The sequence below is a fragment of the Eleginops maclovinus genome, chromosome 10 (genome assembly GCF_036324505.1).
Source record: "Eleginops maclovinus isolate JMC-PN-2008 ecotype Puerto Natales chromosome 10, JC_Emac_rtc_rv5, whole genome shotgun sequence".
Classification (NCBI taxonomy): Eukaryota; Metazoa; Chordata; class Actinopteri; order Perciformes; family Eleginopidae; genus Eleginops; species Eleginops maclovinus.
This window is the reverse complement of record NC_086358.1, coordinates 17058543-17081731: the sequence shown is the minus strand read 5'-3', so window position 1 is coordinate 17081731 and position 23189 is coordinate 17058543. Positions and strand designations below refer to the sequence as shown.

Sequence of the window (23189 nt, the reverse complement as noted above, 5' to 3'; positions counted from 1 at the left end):
GGTTTCGATTGATTTATATGAGTTACAGTTCAATTCAGTTCTGGCATTTATTTGGCAACATAATAGACAGAATTAACTTTGGATTTATAAAACCTTTTATTTTGGTTTGATCTACTTCTGGAAATGTTATTATTGAGAAGTAACATAACTTTTACTTGAAGTATTCCCAAATTGTAGAAAAGCTCTGAAAAGTTACATATGGGCATCCAAATACACACTAAGTAGTAAATATAATAGCTCCAAATATGTATTCATCATATTAGTGATTCTATGTTATATATAGTACCTGTTCCCAACATATCATAACATTGAGGCCACTTTTTCTTTTGCTCAACTTCTATTTATCTGCACACTTGAAATTATTTCATTTATTCATTAATTATCTGTCCTAAACTACTTGCAAATCATAATAAAAATTGCACCAATATCCATTAAATTCAGAAGTAATATAATAATTGACAAAGCTGTTTGTCAACCTTTTCTATAAATATCTTAGAAGTAGAAAACAACACTAAACGAAAAATAAGAAGTGCATGTTCCATAATACAAATATTATTGTGCACAATGTATAATATTTAGATGTTTTGTGTTCACTTAAATTTAGAGTTTTTGTGGTCATCTTTAGAAAGTAGTATCGATATATTCCTCATATGAATTCATTACATCCTTTTTAACTCTCATCATGTTGCTGTAATGAAGTCGTCCGCTCCTCTGGCGAAAAGGTATTTTACTCTGAAGTACAAACGGATGTGTCGTCAAACGCTTTTATTTCTGAAACTGAAACCAGAAGTAGTCTGTAAGTGCTTAATTTACGTGTGACTTTACGCTCGTACCGGACAGCTGCCACACACTGGACTTGGACTGAGCCGAACTGTGTAAGTAAACCCACAATCCTCCGGCGCCTTAACAGTCCGCCAGCCGCCACACGGTTACACTGTGCTTTATACAGACACAAAATCTCCCTCAAATAATAATTCACAAGTATGTGATGTCGAACACAGCGGTAATGGAGGCGGTAGGGAAATCGGTCGATGTTTGTAGGCCTGTGTGACAACAGTTTGGTTTCCACAGGCAATAATTTTGTTTAAATGGACTTATTTACCACCGTGATACATACGTGAGTGGCTGTATGGGTCCGTGATTAATAATGGAAGATAGGGGCGTCAGTAATGAAGCTACAGCAGTTTAATTGCAGTGTAATGAAATGTCATAGAGTATAATGAACATGAAAGAATGTGTAGTGTTATGGATTTCCCTTATCGATCGTGCAGTAGATAAACACTAAAATATTCCTTTTATATTAGCTATATTTAAGGCATTTTAAATCTTTCAATATTTCCATAGAGATGTATAGTGTGCCTGTGATTTATAACCGTATATGTTATTATGTTTGCTCCACTGATTTACCCTTTATGTGCGTTTATTATTATTTTTCATACTTTAAAAGTGTGTCTCTGATGTAAAGCTAATCCATTAGTTGATAGAAATAACATGAATCAGCAGTTATTTTGATAATTGATTAATTGTTGTGATTGTTTTAAAGCAAAAATGCAGAAATATGATTGATCCAGCACCTGTAACTATGGGATATCCTGCTTTTTCGTATATGGTAGTAAATGGAAGATCTTTTGGTTTGAGTAAATAATGATTATTACAAACACATGGCAGATTATTAACCGTAAAAGCTGTAGCCGTACTGCATGTCCATTGTAGTGACTTGACTGTATGATTTCCCTGTCATTGTGGAGTTTTTCTGCATTGTCGTTTTGTTTCAGTTATTAGACAATAACATTATTTTCTACTAAAAATGGTAGCCCTCCTAAATCATTTGTAGGATTAGCATGGGTATGCAGTGTAAGAAAAAGCAGGTCAATGGGGAGAGGTGAGTTCCTTAGTAACAAAGTCTGAAAGTGAATTTTTGAATTATGGTTTCCATGTTCCTTTTCATTTGAATATCCAGGTTTTTCTCCTTCCCACACACACATAACACTTCCTGGATATTCTATAGTCTGATCTTTTTTCTTTTTCTATTTGAAATCCTTCCTCTGCCTGAATTGACACTGAAAAAATACATTTTAGGATCTAAAGGGCCACAAAGGTGCAAGATTTTGTTGATGTTTTCAGTATAATTTTTACACCCTGAGGTATATTGTTAGGTTTTATACCATGGCTGCATACCAAAAGCAAAAAAATGGCTGCATTCAAAGCCTCCTCCAGTTTTGTGTTTGCAGGTGCTTCAGTCGGTCACCTGCTTGTTGCAACGTGTTTATTCTGAGGGAAATGAAGGTTATTAAAGGTGTGACTCAGCAGCTGGACAGTTATTCATTAATATATTGTTCACACCTTACAGAGTATCTAGAATATATTATGACAACGTATGAGGTGAAAAGGTGTTGCCCGTTTTTGATTGTCCACGATTATCGGAACATTTATTATAACCTATCGTGCAAAAGTCAAAACTTTTTTAAAATAAGAAAATGTAAAAAAGCTCAAAATTCACAACATGTGCTGATTTAATCTATATTTGCAGCTATTTATCCTTTGAGCTCAACCTTTTAGATTAGATTAAAACATGATTATATAGAATAAACTGCAATACAATATAAAATAAAAGATACACATAATCAGTAAATACAAATATCAACACATTTTACTGTATTCTCCAACTCGCTGCACACTAAGGGAGGCATAGGCTACACCTGTGTTAACTAGCAGCAATTTAATAGGATTAAAATGACATATGATTAAATATAATAAATACAAACAATATGTGTTTTTAAAATGAAAGGTTCTGTGGTGATGGCATAAAATATGACGACAGACATTCAAAGCCCTTTTGAGAAACTCAATAGAAGCTTGACATGTATAAAAATTACATTCATTTCAGCATTAGTTGACATATTTTAATTAATCATTAGCTTCCTATTCATTTCCCTTTTATTTATATTTTAAACCAATGTCCTGATATAGTACTGAGACAAAAACAAAACTTATCACCATAATATTTTCATTTGATTTCGTTTTATACGTGCAACCTTTCTGGACGTTAATTAAGTTGTACCCATGGATGTGAGTTGTTCTCAATGTCACCCTGTCCCGCCTCCTGGCAGCGTTCCTGTGATGCCCCAGGGCGGGCTGAGCTGCTCGGGGTTGCGATGCCTTATGTGGACCGACAGAATCGCATCTGCGGCTTCCTGGACATCGAAGAAAATGAGAGCAGCGGAAGGTTCCTGCGCCGATACTTCATCCTGGACACCCACCAGGGAAACCTGCTGTGGTACATGGACAACCCACAGGTGAGGGAACGTGTGTGTGTGAGGGAATAAGTGAAGGAATGGGTGTGTGCAGATAAATGTGTGTATGTGATTGAGGGTTGCTGCTCCCATGTGTCTGACTTTATAGAGATTCTTCTTTGGTCAGTCAGCACTGAAAACATAATAATTCTAATAATACACTTTATTCATATAGCACCTTTCAAAACATAGATCACAAAGTGCTTTAACATACAAATCCATGAAGAGCAAGTGAATTAAATACGAGAAACTAAACATGAGAATACATAGTCAGAAACATAGCAAATATACAACATAAATACATAAAGTGAGAATGAAAGTAAAATCACTTAAAAGCAATTTGAAAAAGCTAGTTTTTAAAAGTGACTTAAAAGAGCAGACAGATGTTGCAGCCCTGATCTCAGGCAGTTCCAAAGTGCTCTGACAACGAAGGCTCTGTTTCCTTTGTGTTTAGACATGGACTTTGAACAAAAACATCTTAACCATCTGAGCACACTTGTGTTTGGTGGTAGTTTTAAAAAGAGACTGTAAAAGCGCTTTATTTTGAAGTTCAGACAACGGTGTTTTGCGCTCACGTTCAGGTACAGTGATAGATTAATTTCCTTCCTTCCAGGCAGCTATTATTAACCTCGGCTCACAATGAAAGTCAACTAGCAGGGACTTGCAACTTCAGGGAGTTCAGGAGGATAATGCTGGCTTTAGTTGCCTTTACTTTTTCAGCAAAGTCAGGTCGTTTTCAGGTATGCAGCAAGGAGCAGTAACTCCTTTAAAAGCCTCCTTCGTGGTGCTTTTAAGGACACTCCAGACACCAGGTTGCTGAGAAGTATTTCATTTCTAAATTAAAATGCTCAGTATTTTATAGGTTTTGTAAAACAAGGGAGGACAACATCTTTAAGGGACTATTTTCAGTGGCAGATTAAAACATATTTGATGCTCTAGTGAGTGTTTTGAGGAGCAAATTAATATTATCTTGCTATAAATCAACTATTAATCAGGTCTTTGCAAACTGTTTTTATAAAAGCTGAGAACTTCTGTCGCCATTCATCTCTGTAAACTAATTAAATTACATTTAAATTAAATTGCATTTGCAAATTAGGCTCAATATGCTCTAAAGTAAAGAAGAATAAACCAAAAAACAGTTGGTAAGGCAGAGGATATGTTAACAGAGGACGGTGGGGTGGATTTACATTTTGGATGAAAAAGAAACAGGAAGTTGTGGCTTTGTAGGACAGAACTAGACTCAACACATAGTTTATTGCGCTGCATTTAAGCTGTCACACCACACTTGTGTCAGGAGTTTGATAAGACCTTATCAAACATATGTGAGTGGTGTGACAGAAAAACAGGAACTAGAATAGAAACTGAAAAGGGTAGTAGTAGTAGTAGTATTTATATTTCCCACGGGTGGGGAATTCCTCAAACGCTGCAGCTTCAGGTTCGTGCGGGGTTTTAGAGGCTTCCAGTGCACAGATTTTTGATTAGGAATGCTGATAACTAATAATTGTATCTATTTTATTGTTATATTAAATTATATTTTTAACTGTTAGTTTGAGTTGAAACTCTCAGGAAATGTGTTTTTATTAACCAAAATGCTTTCAGCCTTTAGTAGTCTCACAAGGGAATCCAAATGAATGTGCAAAATAGACTTACAGAAAGTTCGTGTTTTATATGTGTTCAATCCATATCTTGGTGTGCTGCATTATAGAGGAACACTGAATATAATTTCCTTATACACAAATATAGACAGTGTTCTTGTATATATTTAAAAATTAACATCCTACATGTCACCAAGCCCTAATGCAAGCTGATTGGATGGAATAAGTACCAACCCCATTTTTGTTTAGAATTATTATACATGTTTGTGTGTCTTTGTTCAGAATCTGCCTAAAGGTGCAGAGAAGATGGGATCTCTCAAACTGACCTACATCTCCAAGGTAGGTCTTATTTCTCTCAAAACACACACACACACACACACACACACACACACACACACACACACACACACACACACACACACACACACACACACACACACACACACACAGACACAGACACACTTTTCAATGTGTCCATATCTTATGTTTAAGAAAAAAACGAATGAAATTCAAACATCTTCAGTTGTACCTGATGCTAATTTACAAATGTTAGCATGCTAGGATGCTAAGCTTACACAAGGATTACGGTGTCCTACCTGGTTTCTGGCCTTGTCTTTTTAACAAATGTTGTCTGAGTTCCAGACAATAAGCATAAGAAAAACGTGTTTGAAGGTGACAATGGATCTTTACTCTATTTTTGCTCTCGTTCAGGTCAGTGATGCAACCAAACTCAGACCGAAGGCCGAGTTCTGCTTTGGTAAGTCCATCTTTGTTTTCTTCTCCCCATCTTCCTCTTGTTTTTTGCTCACTAAATTCTCCTTCTATGTGTGTAGACGGAAAGTTTGTTCCCTTCCAATCATCATTTATCATATTCTTACGCCAATGTTCCTAAACTGAATAAAAATACAACTTTACAGTTTAATTTTTGTGTACCTGTTTTACTGAACCAAGTCTAGCCTCGCTGCTAGCCTTGCTAACTTCGTGTATTTAAACTCAAATGAAACAAAATAAAACTTCAGAAAAAACACATTGGTTTGTTTTATCACTGTTTCAACTATCAGCAACTCTGGTTTTGCTGAATTAAATCATTATTTCACAGAGTTATGTGTTAATATCTTTTGAGGGAGACCTTTAAAATTAGCATTAGCATTTTTTTGTGTTCTGGCTAGGCCCCTTTAGCTCCAACGGAGGCAACTCTGATGGCTTTAATATACAGTCACATTTGAGACAATAGTGGGGTTCCAGTTTGTGTTTGTCTCTTTCCTGTTACAACTTGACAATGACACTGTGCAAAAAGGGGGCTCCATAAAGCATCCAGTTTTTCCCCTCGTGGAAAAATAGCATGCTTTGATCCCTGACCCCAACCCCATCGAACACCTTTGATATGTATATTAAAGCCAAAACAGCAACACAAATTTCTGCAGCAACTTCAAAATGTATTAGAATGTCTGGAAGCTACAAACATTTTTATGTCCATGTCCACGTATGGGTGCAATATTCAGTTGTCCACATACTTTCCAACTTACTTTTCTCTCTTTTCTTCCCACCATCCTCTTCCCCTCTCCTCTACCCTTTTTTTCCTCCTATGTCCTTCATTTCCACTCTTTATTTCCTTCCTTCCTTGTTTCTGCTTGCCCTTGTCCTTTTTTTCCCTCTTTACCTCCTTCTTTTCCTCTCCCGTTTCCGGTTTATTTCCTCTCTTTTGTCCCTTGCCGCTTGCTGTTCCTGTGTTGGTCAACAGTAGCCTTTTTGTCACTCAATAGAAGGAAGCTGTACAATGACTTGACCTCTGCATGTGTGTTAATGTCCCATCCAGATGCACGCACACACACGCACACACACACACACACACACACACACACACACACACACACACACACACACACACACACACACACACACACACACACACACACACACACACACACACACACACACCTCAGGTCAGAGTCATTGTACAGTTTCCTCCATGCTTCCTCTGAAAAGAATCAAACTGATATTTTTAGATCATGATTTGCATGAAGCTCATGGAATTTTTCTTCTTCCTCTTGTGTTTTTCACTTTTATGTTTCAGAGTTAGAAGTAGGTGACAACCAACTTGATCACATTTCTCTGTTTGAATATCCCTTTCTGCAGTTATAAATGCAGGAATGAGGAAGTTTTACCTGCAGGCCAACGACCAGCAGGATTTGGTGGAATGGATCAATGTTCTCAACAATGCCACCAAGATTACTGTGAGCCTAAAACACACACACATACATACACGGATCAATAGGTGACCCTGTTTCTCCTGTTGTTGTGCGCCACTATGTCTTCTGCCTCGGGGTATAGCATATGGAATATTACCAACAAGGCTAAAGAGATGAAGTTCAGTTCTGGCTTACAAAGACAGAGATGATGGAAGCTTTCATATATACTTGCAGGGGTTTGTGGGCATGTCTGGAACTTAAAAGTTATTCGATATTTCATCATACTATATTTACAGACGTGGCCATAACCACGGCCCCCATGGGACGTCTCTGTTTCACAAAACAGCGCGTGATGCAGGCAGGATATGAAATGTTTGCATCTGCTGCTCAGTTTCCATTGTGGGCGATTTGAAAACTTCTTTCTCCTCTTTATGGGTGGAAGGAAAGAAAACACTGGCTAAACACTCACAAAAACAACAGTTAACTGACATATATATGCATTAAATAAATGAGAAGTTAAAACTATCATAAAGGGCGGCATACATAAAGCTTTGGTGTTTGGAAAGAGTTTTCATATCAACCTGCAGGGGTTTCTGTATAAAACATGAAATCTCTGTGTATATGATGATGATGATGAGGATGATAATAAGACCATATCAGAAGGCCTCCAGCTGATAGCTTTGCTGCTTGTAACAGTCCTTGAAGGCATGAGTAAAAATATAAACAACTTTAACCTTCAACTCTTAAAAACCTGAGGGTATAAAAAGTGTGTTCGACCGTCAGGATTATTGTTTAACCTCTGAATGTTTCGTTAGGTGCCAAAGCTAGGCGAGGGCCAAACCACTGCGGAGACTCCACAGGAAGTTCTTGGGGCCATGAAGCAGGTCTCCTACAAGACTGAAATTATAGGAGGAGTCCCCATCATCACAGCTACACAGGTAACACACACACAGCTGTTGTATAAGCAGCTGTTAGCAGCAGCTCAGCAGGTCTGGTCCTGTCAGTGATGGTATGCAGCCACACACATAGCCCAACACGCTCCAACAGAGGCGAGCAATGGTTGGAATCTGAAGACTGAGAGCCTGGGTTGCACCACCAAGGATATAAGTTAGAACGTGTTTAAAATAAGTCAGTTAAAACTATTGATTCCAACTTTATTGTGTGAACAGAATTCAAATAACGTATTTATAGATTCTTGCTTATCCAAATTAAAATAAATATGCGTGCTGTCAACCCTATTACTAGGAACATGTTTAGAGTCTGGCATGAAGTGAGGAAGTACTTGGGTGAGCCTCTCTCTCTCTCTCTCTCTCTCTCTCTCTCTCTCTCTCTCTCTCTCTCGTTTTAGTCCAATTTGGGGAAATGATGACTTCCTTCCAGGCAGAGCCGATAGTGGGTTTAAAATTTGGTCAGATAAGGGGGTACAGAAAATTCAGGATCTATATAGGCTCATTGATGATAAACTGATGTCGTTTGAGGAGCTTGCAATCAAACATAACATTCCACAGAAACATTTTTTTCAAATTTTTACAAATTAGAAGCTTTATTTGAGCAAACCAAAAACAGTTAACTATTGCGCCATACTCACCATTAGAGAAAATAATGTGAAAGGATTGTAAGGGGAAAAACTTAATTTCTGCACTTTAAAACTTGCTTATATCTGGGTCCCCTGACTAGCTAAACTGCGAAAGTGGAGGAGGATTTGCAGGAAAACATTTCAGTTGATGAATGGGAAGGTGCTTGTGAAAAGGCTCAAGCTCAAGCTTAAGCTCTTACCATATAATTGGCTGATGCGTACATATATTACTCCAGAAAAGCTAAACAGATTTAATGGTTATATCCCAGACTTATGTTTTAAGTGTGGACAATCCAAGGGAGCATTCTTTCATTGTGTTTGGGAGTGTACCAAGATAAAAAACATTTTGGGAAGAGGTCAAATGTATGATAGAAGAGATTTTATCATTGCGGTTAATCATGGAGCCCAAGCTTTTTTTGTTAGGATGTTACCCCAAAAAACATAACATAAGGAAGAAAGAACAAATCTTTGTAAATGTTTGTCTGCTGCAGGCAAAACGCATGATAGCACTTTCATGGAAAAATGTAAATAGTCCAAGAATTGGTAAATGGCTAAAAGAACTGTCTGCATGTGTCTCTTAGAGAAAATAACCTACTCAATTAAAGGAAAACAGTATTTAAAAAAGTATGGGGCACTTTCCTTAACTATCTGGAACATGCAGATCTAGAGAGCACTTTGGGTCAGCAATTTGGAGATGAGTAATGTTCCTCTGCTGGGAGAAGGATGGAAGCCTTTCATATCTGCCTACATGTTTGTATATTTCCTTACAGTCTACCCACATGTTTCTGTAGTTAATTTTATTTATTTATGTTGTGTATGTGACTTTAAATGTACTTTTTTTTAATGTCTTGTTTATGTGGATGTTTATGTACTGTCTAATGTCTTATGTAAAATATATATATATATACAGTGGGGCAAAAAAGTATTTAGTCAGCCATCAATTGTGCAAGTTCTCCCATTTAAAAAGATGAGAGAGGCCTGTAATTTTTATCATAGGTATACCTCAACTATGAGAGACAGAATGAGAAAAAAAATCCAGAAAATCACATTGTCTGATTTTTAATGAATTAATTGGTAAACTCCTCGGTAAAATAAGTATTTGGTCACCTACAAACAAGCAAGATTTCTGGCTCTCACAGACCTGTAACTTCTTCTTTAAGAGGCTCCTCTGTCCTCCACTCGTTACCTGTATTAATGGCACCTTTTTGAACTCGTTATCAGTATAAAAGACACCTGTCCACAACCTCAAACAGTCATACTCCAAACTCCACTATGGCCAAGACCAAAGAGCTGTCAAAGGAGACCAGAGACAAAATTGTAGACCTGCACCAGGCTGGGAAAACTGAATCTGCAATAGGTAAGCAGCTTGGTGTGAAGAAATCAACTGTGGGAGCAATTATTAGAAAATGGAAGACATACAAGACCACTGCTAATCTCCCTCGATCTGGGGCTCCACGCAAGATCTCACCCCGTGGGGTCAAAATGATCACAAGAACGGTGAGCAAAAATCCCAGAACCACACGGGGGGACCTAGTGAATGACCTGCAGAGAGCTGGGACCAAAGTTACAGAGGCTACCATCAGTAACACACTACGCCGCCAGGGACTTAAATCCTGCAGTTCCAGACGTGTCCCCCTGCTTAAGCCAGTACATGTCCAGGCCCGTCTGAAGTTTGCTAGAGGGCATTTGGATGATCCAGAAGAGGATTGGGAGAATGTCATATGGTCAGATGAAACCAAAATAGAACTTTTTGGTAAAAACTCAACTCGTCGTGTTTGGAGGAGAAAGAATGCACAGTTGCATCCAAAGAACACCATACCTACTGTGAAGCATGGGGGTGGAAACATCATGCTTTGGGGCTGTTTTTCTGCAAAGGGACCAGGACGACTGATCCGTGTAAAGGAAAGAATGAATGAGGCCATGTATCGTGAGATTTTGAGGGAAAACCTCCTTCCATCAGCAAGGGCACTGAAGATGAAGCGTGGCTGGGTCTTTCAGCATGACAATGATCCCAAACACACCGCCAGGGCAACGAAGGAGTGGCTTCGTAAGAAGCATTTCAAGGTCCTGGAGTGGCCTAGCCAGTCTCCAGATCTCAACCCCATAGAAAATCTTTGGAGGGAGTTGAAAGTCCGTGTTGCCCAGCGACAGCCCCAAAACATCACTGCTTTAGAGGAGATCTGCATGGAGGAATGGGCCAAAATACCAGCAACAGTGTGTGAAAACCTTGTGAAGACTTACAGACAACATTTGACCTCTGTCATTGCCAACAAAGGGTATATAACAAAGTATTGAGATGAACTTTTGTTATTGACCAAATACTTATTTTCCACAATAATTTGAAATAAATTCTTTAAAAATCCTACAATGTGATTTTCTGGATTTTTTTTCTCATTCTGTCTCTCATAGTTGAGGTATACCTATGATAAGAATTACAGGCCTCTCTCATCTTTTTAAATGGGAGAACTTGCACAATTGGTGGCTGACTAAATACTTTTTTGCCCCACTGTATATATATGCATGCAGTTGGCAGGGGCATTCACTGTTGGCTTCACTGTATTTCCTAAGAAAATGTCACATTATGTCCAGGCTAGCTAAAAAGTCAGTAGCCAAATATTACTCATGATGACTCCGCAAAAAAACTCTCATTTCTCAGCTAAATAATATTGGATTAATAAAGTGGACAAAATCAACTATTTTCATCAGTCCATCTGAAAAAGGCAGCCATATTAAAAGTTAAACATCCTCAACAGCAGGTTCAGAATTAATACTTGATCCCCATTTTAAGAATTTAAAGTTTTGTTGCAGCATCAATTGAATCCAGATTTAGAGTTCAAACGTAATACACATTTAAAGACAGTTTTAAATGTAGTCTTTCTTTGGGATTAAAGCCTTTGCAGACCATTTGCATTTACAAAAATCTACACTACAGGAAAGGGAAAACCCCGAAAAGCATAATAGGGCCTCATAAAACTGTGAGCTATTCAGATTTAAAACTAAACCTTGTTGGTGCAACAGAGACATAGAATAATAAAAAAAAAGTGCATTAAGTGTCTTTACTAAACAATGCTTAATCAGTTGTGACAAATGAAGAACTGTGATGATATGCATTTCCTAATAGATGCTTATGTTGCAGTGTATTTGCTGAATGTGGAAATAGGAAGCTGTTTTCAACTTGTAAAATGTTTTGTCTCGTGTGTGTGTTTCAGGAGCAGGGGGATGGGCATATCGAGGGGGAACGGGGAGGTTTGAAGAAAGGTCAGAATCAACTTCCCTACTTCCTGTCCAGAGGAGTGCAGGACCAGGCCATCAAGGCCGGTTACTGTGTCAAACAGGGGGCTCTGGTAAGACAGAACGCACACACAGACAATACCTGCTGATAACAGCAGTTCTGGTTATTCAGACAGAATTTTAATTTTAGGTATCTCCTTAATTCAGGAAAAAAGAGCAGACCATAATCTTTTTTATTATAGCATTACACTTCTTTATTGCAAAACAACTAGAGTTAAACTAATCATGCAAATCCTCATTGGATTCAAATATATCAAATACTCAGTACACATCTTCTGTAGTGATGTGGTGTTTTTATTGTTTATGTTTATCTTCTATTTGTATTTGATTATATTTTTTTCCCAATTTTAATTCATGTTATCATGCTGCTGTGACCCAACAAATCTCCTAGTTAGGGATAAATGAAGTATATCTAATCTAGAGAAATGACTCAGCTCTGTGATTTCGCTTTATACCGGACAGGTAAAACAGTTTTTGGAAAATGACGCAGACACCCACTTTCAGTTCCCACTTACCAGACAAAATGTAATTCTAACATGAACATGTATTTTTGTAGATGTAGCCTAAAAGTCTAACCAATTTTTAAAACAATGCCCCCAAATCATTTGAACAACTTATTCTCACTATCATCAAAAAGAGTTTCATTGTGTAGAAGTGAATGAGAAAATGCCCCTACTATGTTTGTAGATTATGGTCCCATTAAACATGTATGATAAAGCAGAGTATGCTACAGGAGCTTGTGATTGACAGGTTGCTAATCTTTGGTTGTATTCCTCTCTCTTTGGACACTTCCTGTTCCTAAAAACCAAGATGGCGACAAACAAAGCGCCAAACTCAAGGCTTTAAGACCTTAGTAACCAATGTGTATTGTGTATACATATTCTTATCAATACTTTTAAGATTAATTGTATTGAAACTATGAAGGCTAAACTAACTGTTACACTTACTGTATGTTGACAACTCTTCTGTTCTTCCTCAGATGAAGAATTGGAAGAGAAGATACTTCGTGCTGGAAGAAAATGCCCTCAGCTACTACAAATCTGACCTGGTGAGACAATATGTGTTCTTTTTATTATTTGAATGAACCAATCCTTAAAGAGTATAGAGAGTATGCAGATTTATTGGGTGCATGTAGCCACAATTACTGCTGGCTTACATTACAAACTGTGCAAATGTAACGTGTGTGTGTGTGTGTGTGTGTGTGTGTGTGTGTGTGTGTGTGTGTGTGCGCGCAAGTGTGCAATGAAGCTCTTTACATATAGTAAGTAGGTTGTGTGTCTACACGCAGCGGCATGTTTCCTGAATACCTCTTCATGTTATCCACGTGTGGAGAGATTAGCGCCTCCTTACCGCCGTCTGTCTGTGCACATAAATGGACACACCTAGTGGTGCTGTGTGTGTGTGTGTGTGTGTGTGTGTGTGTGTGTGTGTGTGTGTGTGTGTGTGTGTGTGTGTGTGTGTGTGTGTGTGTGTGTGTGTGTGTGTGTGTGTGTGTGTGTGTGTGTGTGTGTGTGTGTGTGTGTGTGTGTGTGTGTGAGAGAGAGAGAGAGAGAACAAGAGTGTGAGTGGCTGCTGGTTTCACAGGTATTTCTCCCCACTGATAATCACACAAAACCTTTTGAAAATGAAAACGAATGTTAAAACTTTCTGTACAGTACTAACCTCAGTGGATCCCAAGATAGTCTGACAGCAAGATGGGGACGAACTGAAGTCTGATATGACCGAGAACGTAAATTTGAGTTTACCACACGTGCTCTTTAAATAGTCTATAATTATATAATGTCCGTTATGATAAGTTAGTAACCAGCAGAGAGTTTGACCCTCAGTTTGGTGAGCTCATCAGCACCTGAGGGTAGAAATGTCATGATAACTAAGTAGTACTGTATACAAACCATACAGTACTGTGAGAAAGTAATCATTTGTCCACAGTTAGAGATATTTCAGTATGTACAGTGCTCTGCGTAAATGAGTACACCCCCTTCGAAAGGAAGCATTTTAAACAATATCTCAATGAACACAAAAACAATTTCCAAAATGTTGACAAGACCAAGTTTAATCTAACATCTGTTTAACTTATAACATGAAAGTAAGGTTAATAATATAACTTAGATTACAAATTTTACGGTTTTACTCAAATAAGGGCGATGCAAAAATGAGTACCCCCCACAACTAAAACTACTACATCTAGTACTTTGTTTGGCCTCCATGATGTGTAATGACAGCACCAAGTCTTCTAGGCATGGAATGAACAAGTTGGAAACATTTTGCTGCATCAATCTTTTTCCATTCTTCAAGAATGACCTCTTTTAGAGACTGGATGCTGGATGGAGAGTGATGCTCAACTTGTCTCTTCAGAATCCCCCATAGGTGTTCAATTGGGTTTAATATATTGACTTATATTTTATTCATCCGTTTTTATTTAGCCCAAAATCACAACTAACAGAACAGATCTCACTGCTCCATAGTTTCTCTATTATTAACTTTACATTTTACATTTATATTACATTTAATATGTCATTCTTGCACACTAAATGTTAATAAAATCCCACTTTTATATTGTGTCAGCTGTAATTGAGCCCTTCAATAGTATTTTATTTGTCAGATAGTTTCCATATTTTTTCTAAAGGTCAACTTTGATATTTTCCCTCTTCTAGTTCGGTTTTATCTTCTATATTGAGATGTTTATATTGTTGGATTGTTTATTTTCTAGTGTTTTTTAATTTTTAATTATGTCCAATACTTATTTTACATGCTGCTGCAACGAAAACATTTCCCAGTTTGGGATGAATAAAGAATATCTTGTCTTAATTTATCTTCATCTTTTCCTTAGACTCTTGCCACTAACAAGGGATCCCCCCCCGCCCAACTTTAGATGTTTCTCTTTTGTTCTGTACTTGTCAAAATTGAGCAGCAAATGAAATAAATAGTGCAAAATATAATCACAACCAGACACACATCAGGACGCAGTTACATAGTTAGCGTGTCTTCTCTTACTCAGAGGAACACTAGTTGTTGAGTGGCTACTGTAGCTCTAATGGCAGAGGCAACTTCCTGTGATATCTCGTAGAATAAAAGCTGCTTTTTGCGTCGGAATCAACATACGGATGGATGTTTTTGCTGTATGAAGTCTTTGTGTGTGCGTGTTTAATAGTTATGTCTCGTCTCCCTTGCAGGAGAGAGAGGCGCTGAGAGTCATCCCTTTGAAGGAGATTCATAAGGTGCAGGAGTGTAAACAGAGGTCAGTTCTTGTTAGGATGAATCAGAGCTGCTGCGGCCCAGGCCTTCAAATGGCAGCTCATCAATAAGCGTTTTGTCTCTGTTCTGCAGCGATCTGATGATGAGGGACAACCTGTTTGAAATGGTCACCAGCTCCAGAACCTTCTACATGCAGGTAACACATCTGTCATTTGATGGATTGTAATGTCATTTGTTCCACAACTTGATCTTCTCTTCAGGGAAATTTAATTAGCAAATGTTAGCATGCTAACAAGCTACACTCAGAAGATCAACATTGCGCATCCTTAAGCAGCCTGGCAGAGCACACTGAGTTGTACTGGTTTAATTTTAATCTCAGCTTTGAATTTCACTTAATCTTCCCCTCTCAGGCTTTTAATGCTGTAACATGATTTATTTGCATTTACAAATGACTTCTCCTATAAAAACAATGAAACAAAGATCCCGTCCTGTCTTTCTCTCCCTCTTTGTTTCAGGCTGACAGTCCAGAGGACATGCACAGCTGGATTAAGGCCATCTCAGGGGCCATCGTTGCTCAGCGCGGCCCCGGGCGCTCCGCTAACACTGTAGGTACACTAACAAGGAAAATCACTGTAGGTATACTATAAATAAAACATGTGTATAATAAATAGGAAATAAAACTCTTTAGGTATACTTATATACAAATAAATATTTGTAGGTATCCTGTCAGATTAAAATTCAAAGATTGCGAGTGACATTTTATTAAAGAAATGACGTGATGTAATATTACTAAATATAAATTTGACACTTGCATTAATATTACAAATCTTTAAAATACATTCAGCCTGACTTAACAGAGCTACAAACCAAGAGCAGAACCTTGAACTCAAAACAGAAATGTAATAATAGTTAGAACTTGAGCATTTACATTTGTCTTTTCAATAACTTAATTTGTGTTCTTTTGAATTTAACAGTGTAGGGTATCCACACGAACATATAAAAAGGGCAAATAGCAACACATGTAATGTCACCAGGATGATATTAAAGAAAAACTATGCTTCTTGCTGTATAGTTTAGTTGAAATCATCCCTCTAATTGGTCAGCATACTACAGCTACACACTAGGTTACACACTTGTTTTTGGTCGCATCACTCCCTTGTTGATCTGGTCACATGGCTCCATCTTGTGGTGGGAGGATTTACTGCAGGTCATCCCGGTTTAAAACAACGCAAGGAACACTTTGATTAGATCACTGTTATTCAGAGAAAAATCTAAAAGTATATTTGAAACTCAATTTCCATTGGAAATATATGATGATGATGAGGATGATGGTGATGAAGGTTGAAATGTGTTTTCACAGCATCATAAGTTTGTTCTTCCTATTGCAAAAATTGCTGGACACATCTTACACTCTGAGCTATTATTTATGCTTACTCTACACACACACACACACACACACACACACACACACACACACACACACACACTCCCTATCTTTTCTGTTCTTACTCTCTATTTCTTCACTCAGTTCGAAAACTGTCCTTCCAAGAACACACAGTTATGTCACAGCTACTCACGGTTAGAAACACAGGAGAAATGCTCTGTAGTTCAACAGCTTTACATTTATCATGACATTTAGTTTACGTTGTATTGAATTATGCTATATTCTAACCCATTGTATCCCAAAAACACCCCCCAAAGCACTGGATGATTATGCATCTCATCTGTATGCTTCCAAACTTTTACTTGATGTGTTGAATTGATAGTTTTACAATCAAAAAGGTTTTACTTCAAAGCAAAACCTGAGTATCAGTATCCAAAGTAAGTTATCAAATTACGCAAAAGTGAACTGCGGTCAAAGACACACTGTTTATTTAAATTAAACATGTTTCCAATACCAAATACAACACTGCACATTCTTGCCCCTGCAACATTTGAATGGGTTTAATTACACTTCCTCTTTGAAACAGAGCAGGGATGTGTGGTGTTTCGTAGAGCAGCTCTTCACATGACTGTAACCGCGCTGTGCTGTAAACTGTTTTCAGATCCGTCAGGCCAGAAGGCTGTCCAGCCCTTGTATACCGAGGTATACGCCATTCTGCAGTGGTGAATGCAGCACGTATGTGACCCCATGCCCTTCACCAATGCCCCCCTATTAACCCCTGCCACGAGCCACCCCTCACCCAGCAGTTACCCCGCTCACTACAGGAGTTCTCTGCTTCTGTGTCCCACTGAGCCTTTGTATTTGAACCCTCCATCCTAAAGCTGCTGACAGACATGTAGACACCCTTGGAGTTTGCTTTGTAAATAAATCGAATGTAGTGCGGTTTCTTTGACAGTATTTGGATTCAAATGGAACAGTTTTCTTTACACTTTGCTCCTCAAAATGTCCTGAAAACAAACATCCTAACTGATGTGAGTGCTGCATGAAGTGTTCCTGGTTTTTGACATTTGATCTGAGTCCAGGTATTTGTTCCCGGCTCGTTGGCAGATGTGCTTGCTGAACTCTGATGGTGTTTTTGTGCCTGTATGCTGTTTGTTGGCAGCATCCTCATCCTCCATCATAACCCCTCCCTCACCCTGACGTCATGCTTTTAACTGTTCTGACCCCAATCGATCAAGAGTAACACACTGGTCCATGAAATCCTTTCGGTGCCATTGGAGATAAAAATGCTTTTTGTTTGATTTTTTAAATCTGATCTAAAATTCTTTCCTGTATTTAGGAATCATTTGGGGGGATTATGATATATATATATATATATTTTTACAACAGGAAAAAGAAGGAAGTCCTTTCTCTTTAGAAAATGGAGTAATGGCGCACTTCCGCCTCAAGTGGCCAAAATAAGTATTACAGTAACAGGATAAAAAATGATGGAAAAAACACTTTTTTTCCAACAGATTTAAATACCTTTAGTTAAGAAATTAAGGAAGATAACCTGATTTAAACCTTTTTTATTTTTCATCAACAATACATAGGATAGAAAAATCAGACCTAGAAATCAAGCACAACATTTCTTTCTTACTTCCTGTTAGTGTTATTGTTCCTCCCAGCTACACATACTTCAAACATATATTTTAACTCGCTTTAAGTTCACATCTTTGCATCAAAATTGTAGGCGACCCACATACAACATGGCTTAACCCCATACTTTCTTTATAATATGACCAATCATCTCTAAACTCTTTAAGTCTTTCTTCTCTTCCTCCCTCCCTGTCAGCTGTTTCTCCATGATGTGTGTCATTCTTCACGTCTTAATAACATTTACAGCATACCTGAATCCCAGCGGAACCTCCAAACGTCATTAAAGCTTTTTCTCTTTTTTCCCCGCTAACCCTCTCTGTATTTCCTCTGTGTGTGTGTGTGTGTGTGTGTGTGTGTGTGTGTGTGTGTGTGTGTGTGTGTGTGTGTGTGTGTGTGTGTCTGTCTGCTTTTCAGAGAGTAAGGTGTGACAGTGAAGTACTAACTTTCCCCAAATGAGCCCTGCTGCCTACTTCCTGCCCCTCCCACCTGCTGCTCATCGTCCAATCACCAAGCCCCCACTGCCTCTCTGCTTCCCTAGCAACCGCTGTTTGATCTTGCCCTGCTCCTTGGCAACTGCAGCATCACTCGTACGTGTCGCTTGGAACGGCATGAACATTTGTGTAACTAGCATTTCACAGCATTTGTGAAGAAAAAATGATGTTGTGTGACCCTTAGCAATTAAGCTAGCAGGTTAAATGTTCACCCAACTGGAACTATTTCCAAATGTTTGCTTTCTTTACTAATACACAATGTTGTCTAACATCTAATCCATTCAACCTGCATGCTACGTTTTTCTGTTTTTGTGTCAATCACATGTGAAAGTTTATTAGGGAAATGTTTCCTTGATCACCAGAAATCAAATTGAGGTCAAAAGCTCAGATGAGTGCTGTTAGAGGTTGATTATTATACAGCTTATTTTTTACTCTAGTTTCTCCAGATCCGAAATATTCTCTTTTATAACAACAACTGAAAGAAGAGAATCATATTTCTCTTCCTAAAAAAACATTTTTCCTTTAATTTAATTTGTTAAAGTTAATGCTGATGGCAAAATGTAATGGATGCAGAATATTGAATTTAAATCAAGTATTTATTTCATTATGAGATTCTGTCTGCCACTGGTTCTGATCTCATAGAATAATGAAGGAAACAGAAAAAAGATAGGACATTCCCTGGTAGCTATCTGTAGCTGCCCCCAGTTTCCAAAGACCAATATTTATGGCAGTTCCTTTCCCCAGTAGTGGAGATGGTGGGTGTCAGAACAACCAGAGTAACTGTGGATAACAAAATGCAGTGTCCTGTGCAACTGTTTTGCAATGAGAGTAGCTAGCATTTGCTCTAAGAGTAGTTAGAATAGAAAAAAAGGTTTAGTGAGGACAATATTTCATCTGTTTAATTTGTTTAAAATCATCATTGATTATGGGGGTTGGTTGTACACTTAAACATCTAGTGGACTTATTCAGGATTACAACCTCAAGATACCCCAAAAAATACTCTGAAAATATATATATTTTTCACAGATAAAAAATGAAATCAAGACATTTCTAAAGATGACGTCAAAGATGTAATTTGTAAAAATATATATATATATTAACATTACAATAACATGATCAAATAAGTCGGAAAAGTTATGCTGAAAATACTTTTTCATGTCATCTTGTGTAAACTTCAATTTTGTAATAAGGCCCTGAGGAAAAGGAAAAGTGATTGTAGTGCAGCAATATGGTCGTTATGGGGGTCTTTTACTGGTGAACAAGGTGACGATTAGTTCCTTATTTGATTTGCAGCTTCAGTTTCTCTGAAAAAGACTTTTTCCTTTCACCCTTTAATTTTCTCCTCACACTGCACTCCTCATCCTTCCAGCATCCATCCATTGATCCATCGCCGTCTCCCATCCCTCCTTCCATCCATCTTCCTCTTCTGCCTCTCACTTCCTCTTCCGTTTGTCTCTCTAGGAACACAGTGGCAGCTCCTCTCCAACATCTACATCCTCCACCTTCTACTACTCCCTCGACACGGAACCACCCCACCCAGAACCCCCCTCTGGCCCCTCATCAGCGGGCCCTCAGCTTCACGCTGGACACGCACCACCAGGACAATTTCCTCGGTCTGCTGCCGTGGAGGCTGAGCGGCGTGCAGCCGGTGATGATGCCGCTGCCTTCTGCGCGCTCCCGCCTGTCGCTGCAGGAGACGGTGCAGTCCTCCAAGTAGCGGAGGAGGACCAGTCACCGTGGAAACGACGCAGCGAAATCGTCAGGCAGGGGTTTGCCGGCAGCGACAGTGATGAGGAGCTGAACAGTCGCACCATGGAGAAGCCTGACCTGCAAATGACCCTCATTTGAGGATCTCACACACACACACACACACACACACACACACACACACACACACACACACACACACACACACACACACACACACACACACACATACTTCCTCCCGAGTGCTGAGACTGCTTTGACTGGCTCCTACGCATCTTCCTGGGACCATTTCTTTTGTATGTGTGCGCACACGTGGAATAGGACCTCCTTCCTCTGCTGTTTTCTCTCCTTCACTATCGTCTTCCCCGGATATTATTTACACGTTGTGATGCAAGGAAATCAAATCGTAGATATTGCTTAGTGACGTTTATTCAATGTTTTAGTAGCGTTCATTAACCCCGCTCGTTGCACCATGATGGGCTGGTGTCATGATGCATGTTAGAGGCAGACCAAAGATTTGCCGTCGTTTCGTGTCGTCGCAGTAGCTTCTTCAAACTCTGGACGCCTGTTTCGATTCTGCTGAGACCCTAACTAATCCGACTTCTCAGTTTGTTTTTTAAGATAATCTCGCTTGATGTTATATATTCTTTAATGCTACATCTCCCTTTAGAGAATTGTTACTGTCTCACCTGCAGTAGGAAAGGTCTTCCTGGTGGTGTTATGGCTCTTTAAAAAAGTCCAAATTCACAAAGGGTGCGTCTCTGCTTTTAATTGTTATGCCCAAAAATGGTACCACTGTTCACATGAGGTCTAGGACTCTAGGAGAAAACAAACGTATGTTATTTTTGATGATGGATAATGGATGTTTCATAAGCTAATAGTAAAATATATTCCAAAATAGGTTCATTTCAGTGTAACTGGATTCACTTTGAAGTTGAAATAATTCACATAGCTTCTGTGTGTAGTAACACTTTGGAGAGTCTTTGCACATCTCATTTTAATGATCTCACTCATTAGGGGTTAAAATGCTCCGTAAAAATAAGAAATACCTCAAAGACAAGATGCCAGTTTAGAAGATTAGATTATTTTAAGGAACGTCTAATCATCGCCTTATACTTATGTGGGATTTAAATCAAAATTTCTGAAAAGAAAAACAGCTTTGAATTCACAATTATGAACCTGAACTTCAAACCTTTCCGTAGTTCATAGAAAAATTATAGATCATGAACTATTTTCATGATCAATTTATCTTTAAGATTAAACTTTCATGCAAACGTCGCTGAAAGCGGGTTTCAGCTTCCTGCTTTAAACTGTTTCATTTCAAATGAAAGTGATATTTGGGCGGTTTGGAGTGACCAACATATTTATACTAGAAGGACTTTGAGATATCTCACTATAATCAGACATTTTATAAACCAACCAATTATTCGATATATCATCAGATCTAATCACTGATGAAACTAATCGTAGTTGCAACCCTTTCCACTTAATCAAAACCCTGAAATGTACGTAGGCGGTGACATTAAGGACTTTGATAAAGGACATTGTTCATTATTCTCTGAGCAGAGTGCTTACAGGAAACAAATGTCTGGTCAGTAAAGATATGACGACTGCTTTCGTTCTGCTCACAGCTTTCCTCCCCTCCTGCACTGTGTCCCCGCTTCTGTGTAACTCCATCAGTTGTTGACGTATTTGTGTTGATAATCATAATTGTCATCATCATAATTCATCTTTTAAATGTTATTGTTGGACTTTTGGGAGTCGTAAGAGAGCCAGTAACTTAAGGGCCGTTTTCCTGTGTTGTCATGTGAGGCTGGTTGTGGCTGTTTCAGTTTTTATTGATTTTATTATTCACAGTAATGAGATGCTTTTAAGGATATACATGTGTTGTTAACTGACTTTTATGAACACGTGTGCACGGCTGCATGCACACAACCCCCCCCCCCCCCCCTGTTTGACAAAGATGGGTAAAGTGCCTGCGTTGGTCTTTCTAAAGAGTTGATAAAAGATTTGAGCAGTTTTGACCCTTTTTATTGTGATTCTAAGGCCATGTGCTCCGTTTATTAAAAGACATTTAAAAAAATCATTGTAACTGAAAGTTGGTGTCTGTCTTACTAACAGGTGGATTACAGGAGAAGCAATTGCAGAGGTGGAAAGTAACTAAGTACTGTACTTAAGTACAACTTTGAGGTACTTGAGTATTTCTATTTTATGCTACTTTGAACATCTACCCCACTACAATTCAGAGGTAAATGGTGCACTTCTACTCCACTACATTTATTTAGTTACTTTACAGATTTGGATTAATGATGGTAAATATAATCAGCCCTTAAATCAGACTTTAGTTCACCTGGAGTAAATTCTGCAGCTACCCTGCAGTATACAAAGCCATTCAAACTAGCTGCACCTTTACCAGCTCTGAGAACACTTTAATGATCAATAATTATAAAACACATCAGAGATATTATTCTGAATGGACCAATCAAACAATGACTACTTTTACTGTCGCTACTTTAAGTACATTTAGAGGAGAGTACTTTCTACTTTTACTGGAGGAACATTTTGATTGCAGGACTTTTACTGTAACAGAGTATTCCTACACTCTGGTACTTCTACTTTTACTCAAGTAGGCCTACAAGATTTGTACTTTCTCCCAGCTCTGAGCAATTTTCATTTCCCATTAAAAGGTTATTTATGTAACTGTAATGAGATAACATTTCTAAAAGGTTAAATGTTAAATGTTTTGGAAAAGGTTTTAAATTTTTTAAAAAGAAATAGAAAAACACAGGATTTTAATCAAGATAACATCCATATCAAGTGGTCGCCTGTC

At 38.3% G+C, this 23189-nt stretch overlaps 1 protein-coding gene across 5 annotated transcripts; it reads left to right on the top strand.

Annotated features, from left to right (window-relative positions):
* The first annotated feature begins 777 nt into the window (after window positions 1-777).
* plekha1b (pleckstrin homology domain containing, family A (phosphoinositide binding specific) member 1b) lies at window positions 778-22451 on the top strand. Of its 5 annotated transcripts, none has more exons than XM_063893403.1 (13): window positions 778-875; window positions 3111-3296; window positions 5171-5227; window positions 5600-5645; window positions 7025-7122; window positions 7893-8015; window positions 11863-11997; window positions 12924-12992; window positions 15118-15182; window positions 15272-15335; window positions 15655-15744; window positions 17185-17258; window positions 20114-22451. In XM_063893403.1, exons 2-13 carry the CDS (start codon window positions 3156-3158, stop codon window positions 20367-20369), a joined length of 1218 nt encoding a protein of 405 aa, XP_063749473.1. In that variant the 5' UTR covers window positions 778-875; window positions 3111-3155; the 3' UTR covers window positions 20370-22451. The 5 variants fall into 5 exon arrangements, with proteins under 5 accessions (XP_063749473.1, XP_063749475.1, XP_063749474.1 ...); XM_063893405.1 differs by lacking the exon at window positions 20114-22451 and adding an exon at window positions 18576-18597 and having other exon boundaries at window positions 17185-17225; XM_063893404.1 differs by lacking the exon at window positions 20114-22451 and adding an exon at window positions 18576-18597.
* Window positions 22452-23189: the final 738 nt, after the last annotated feature.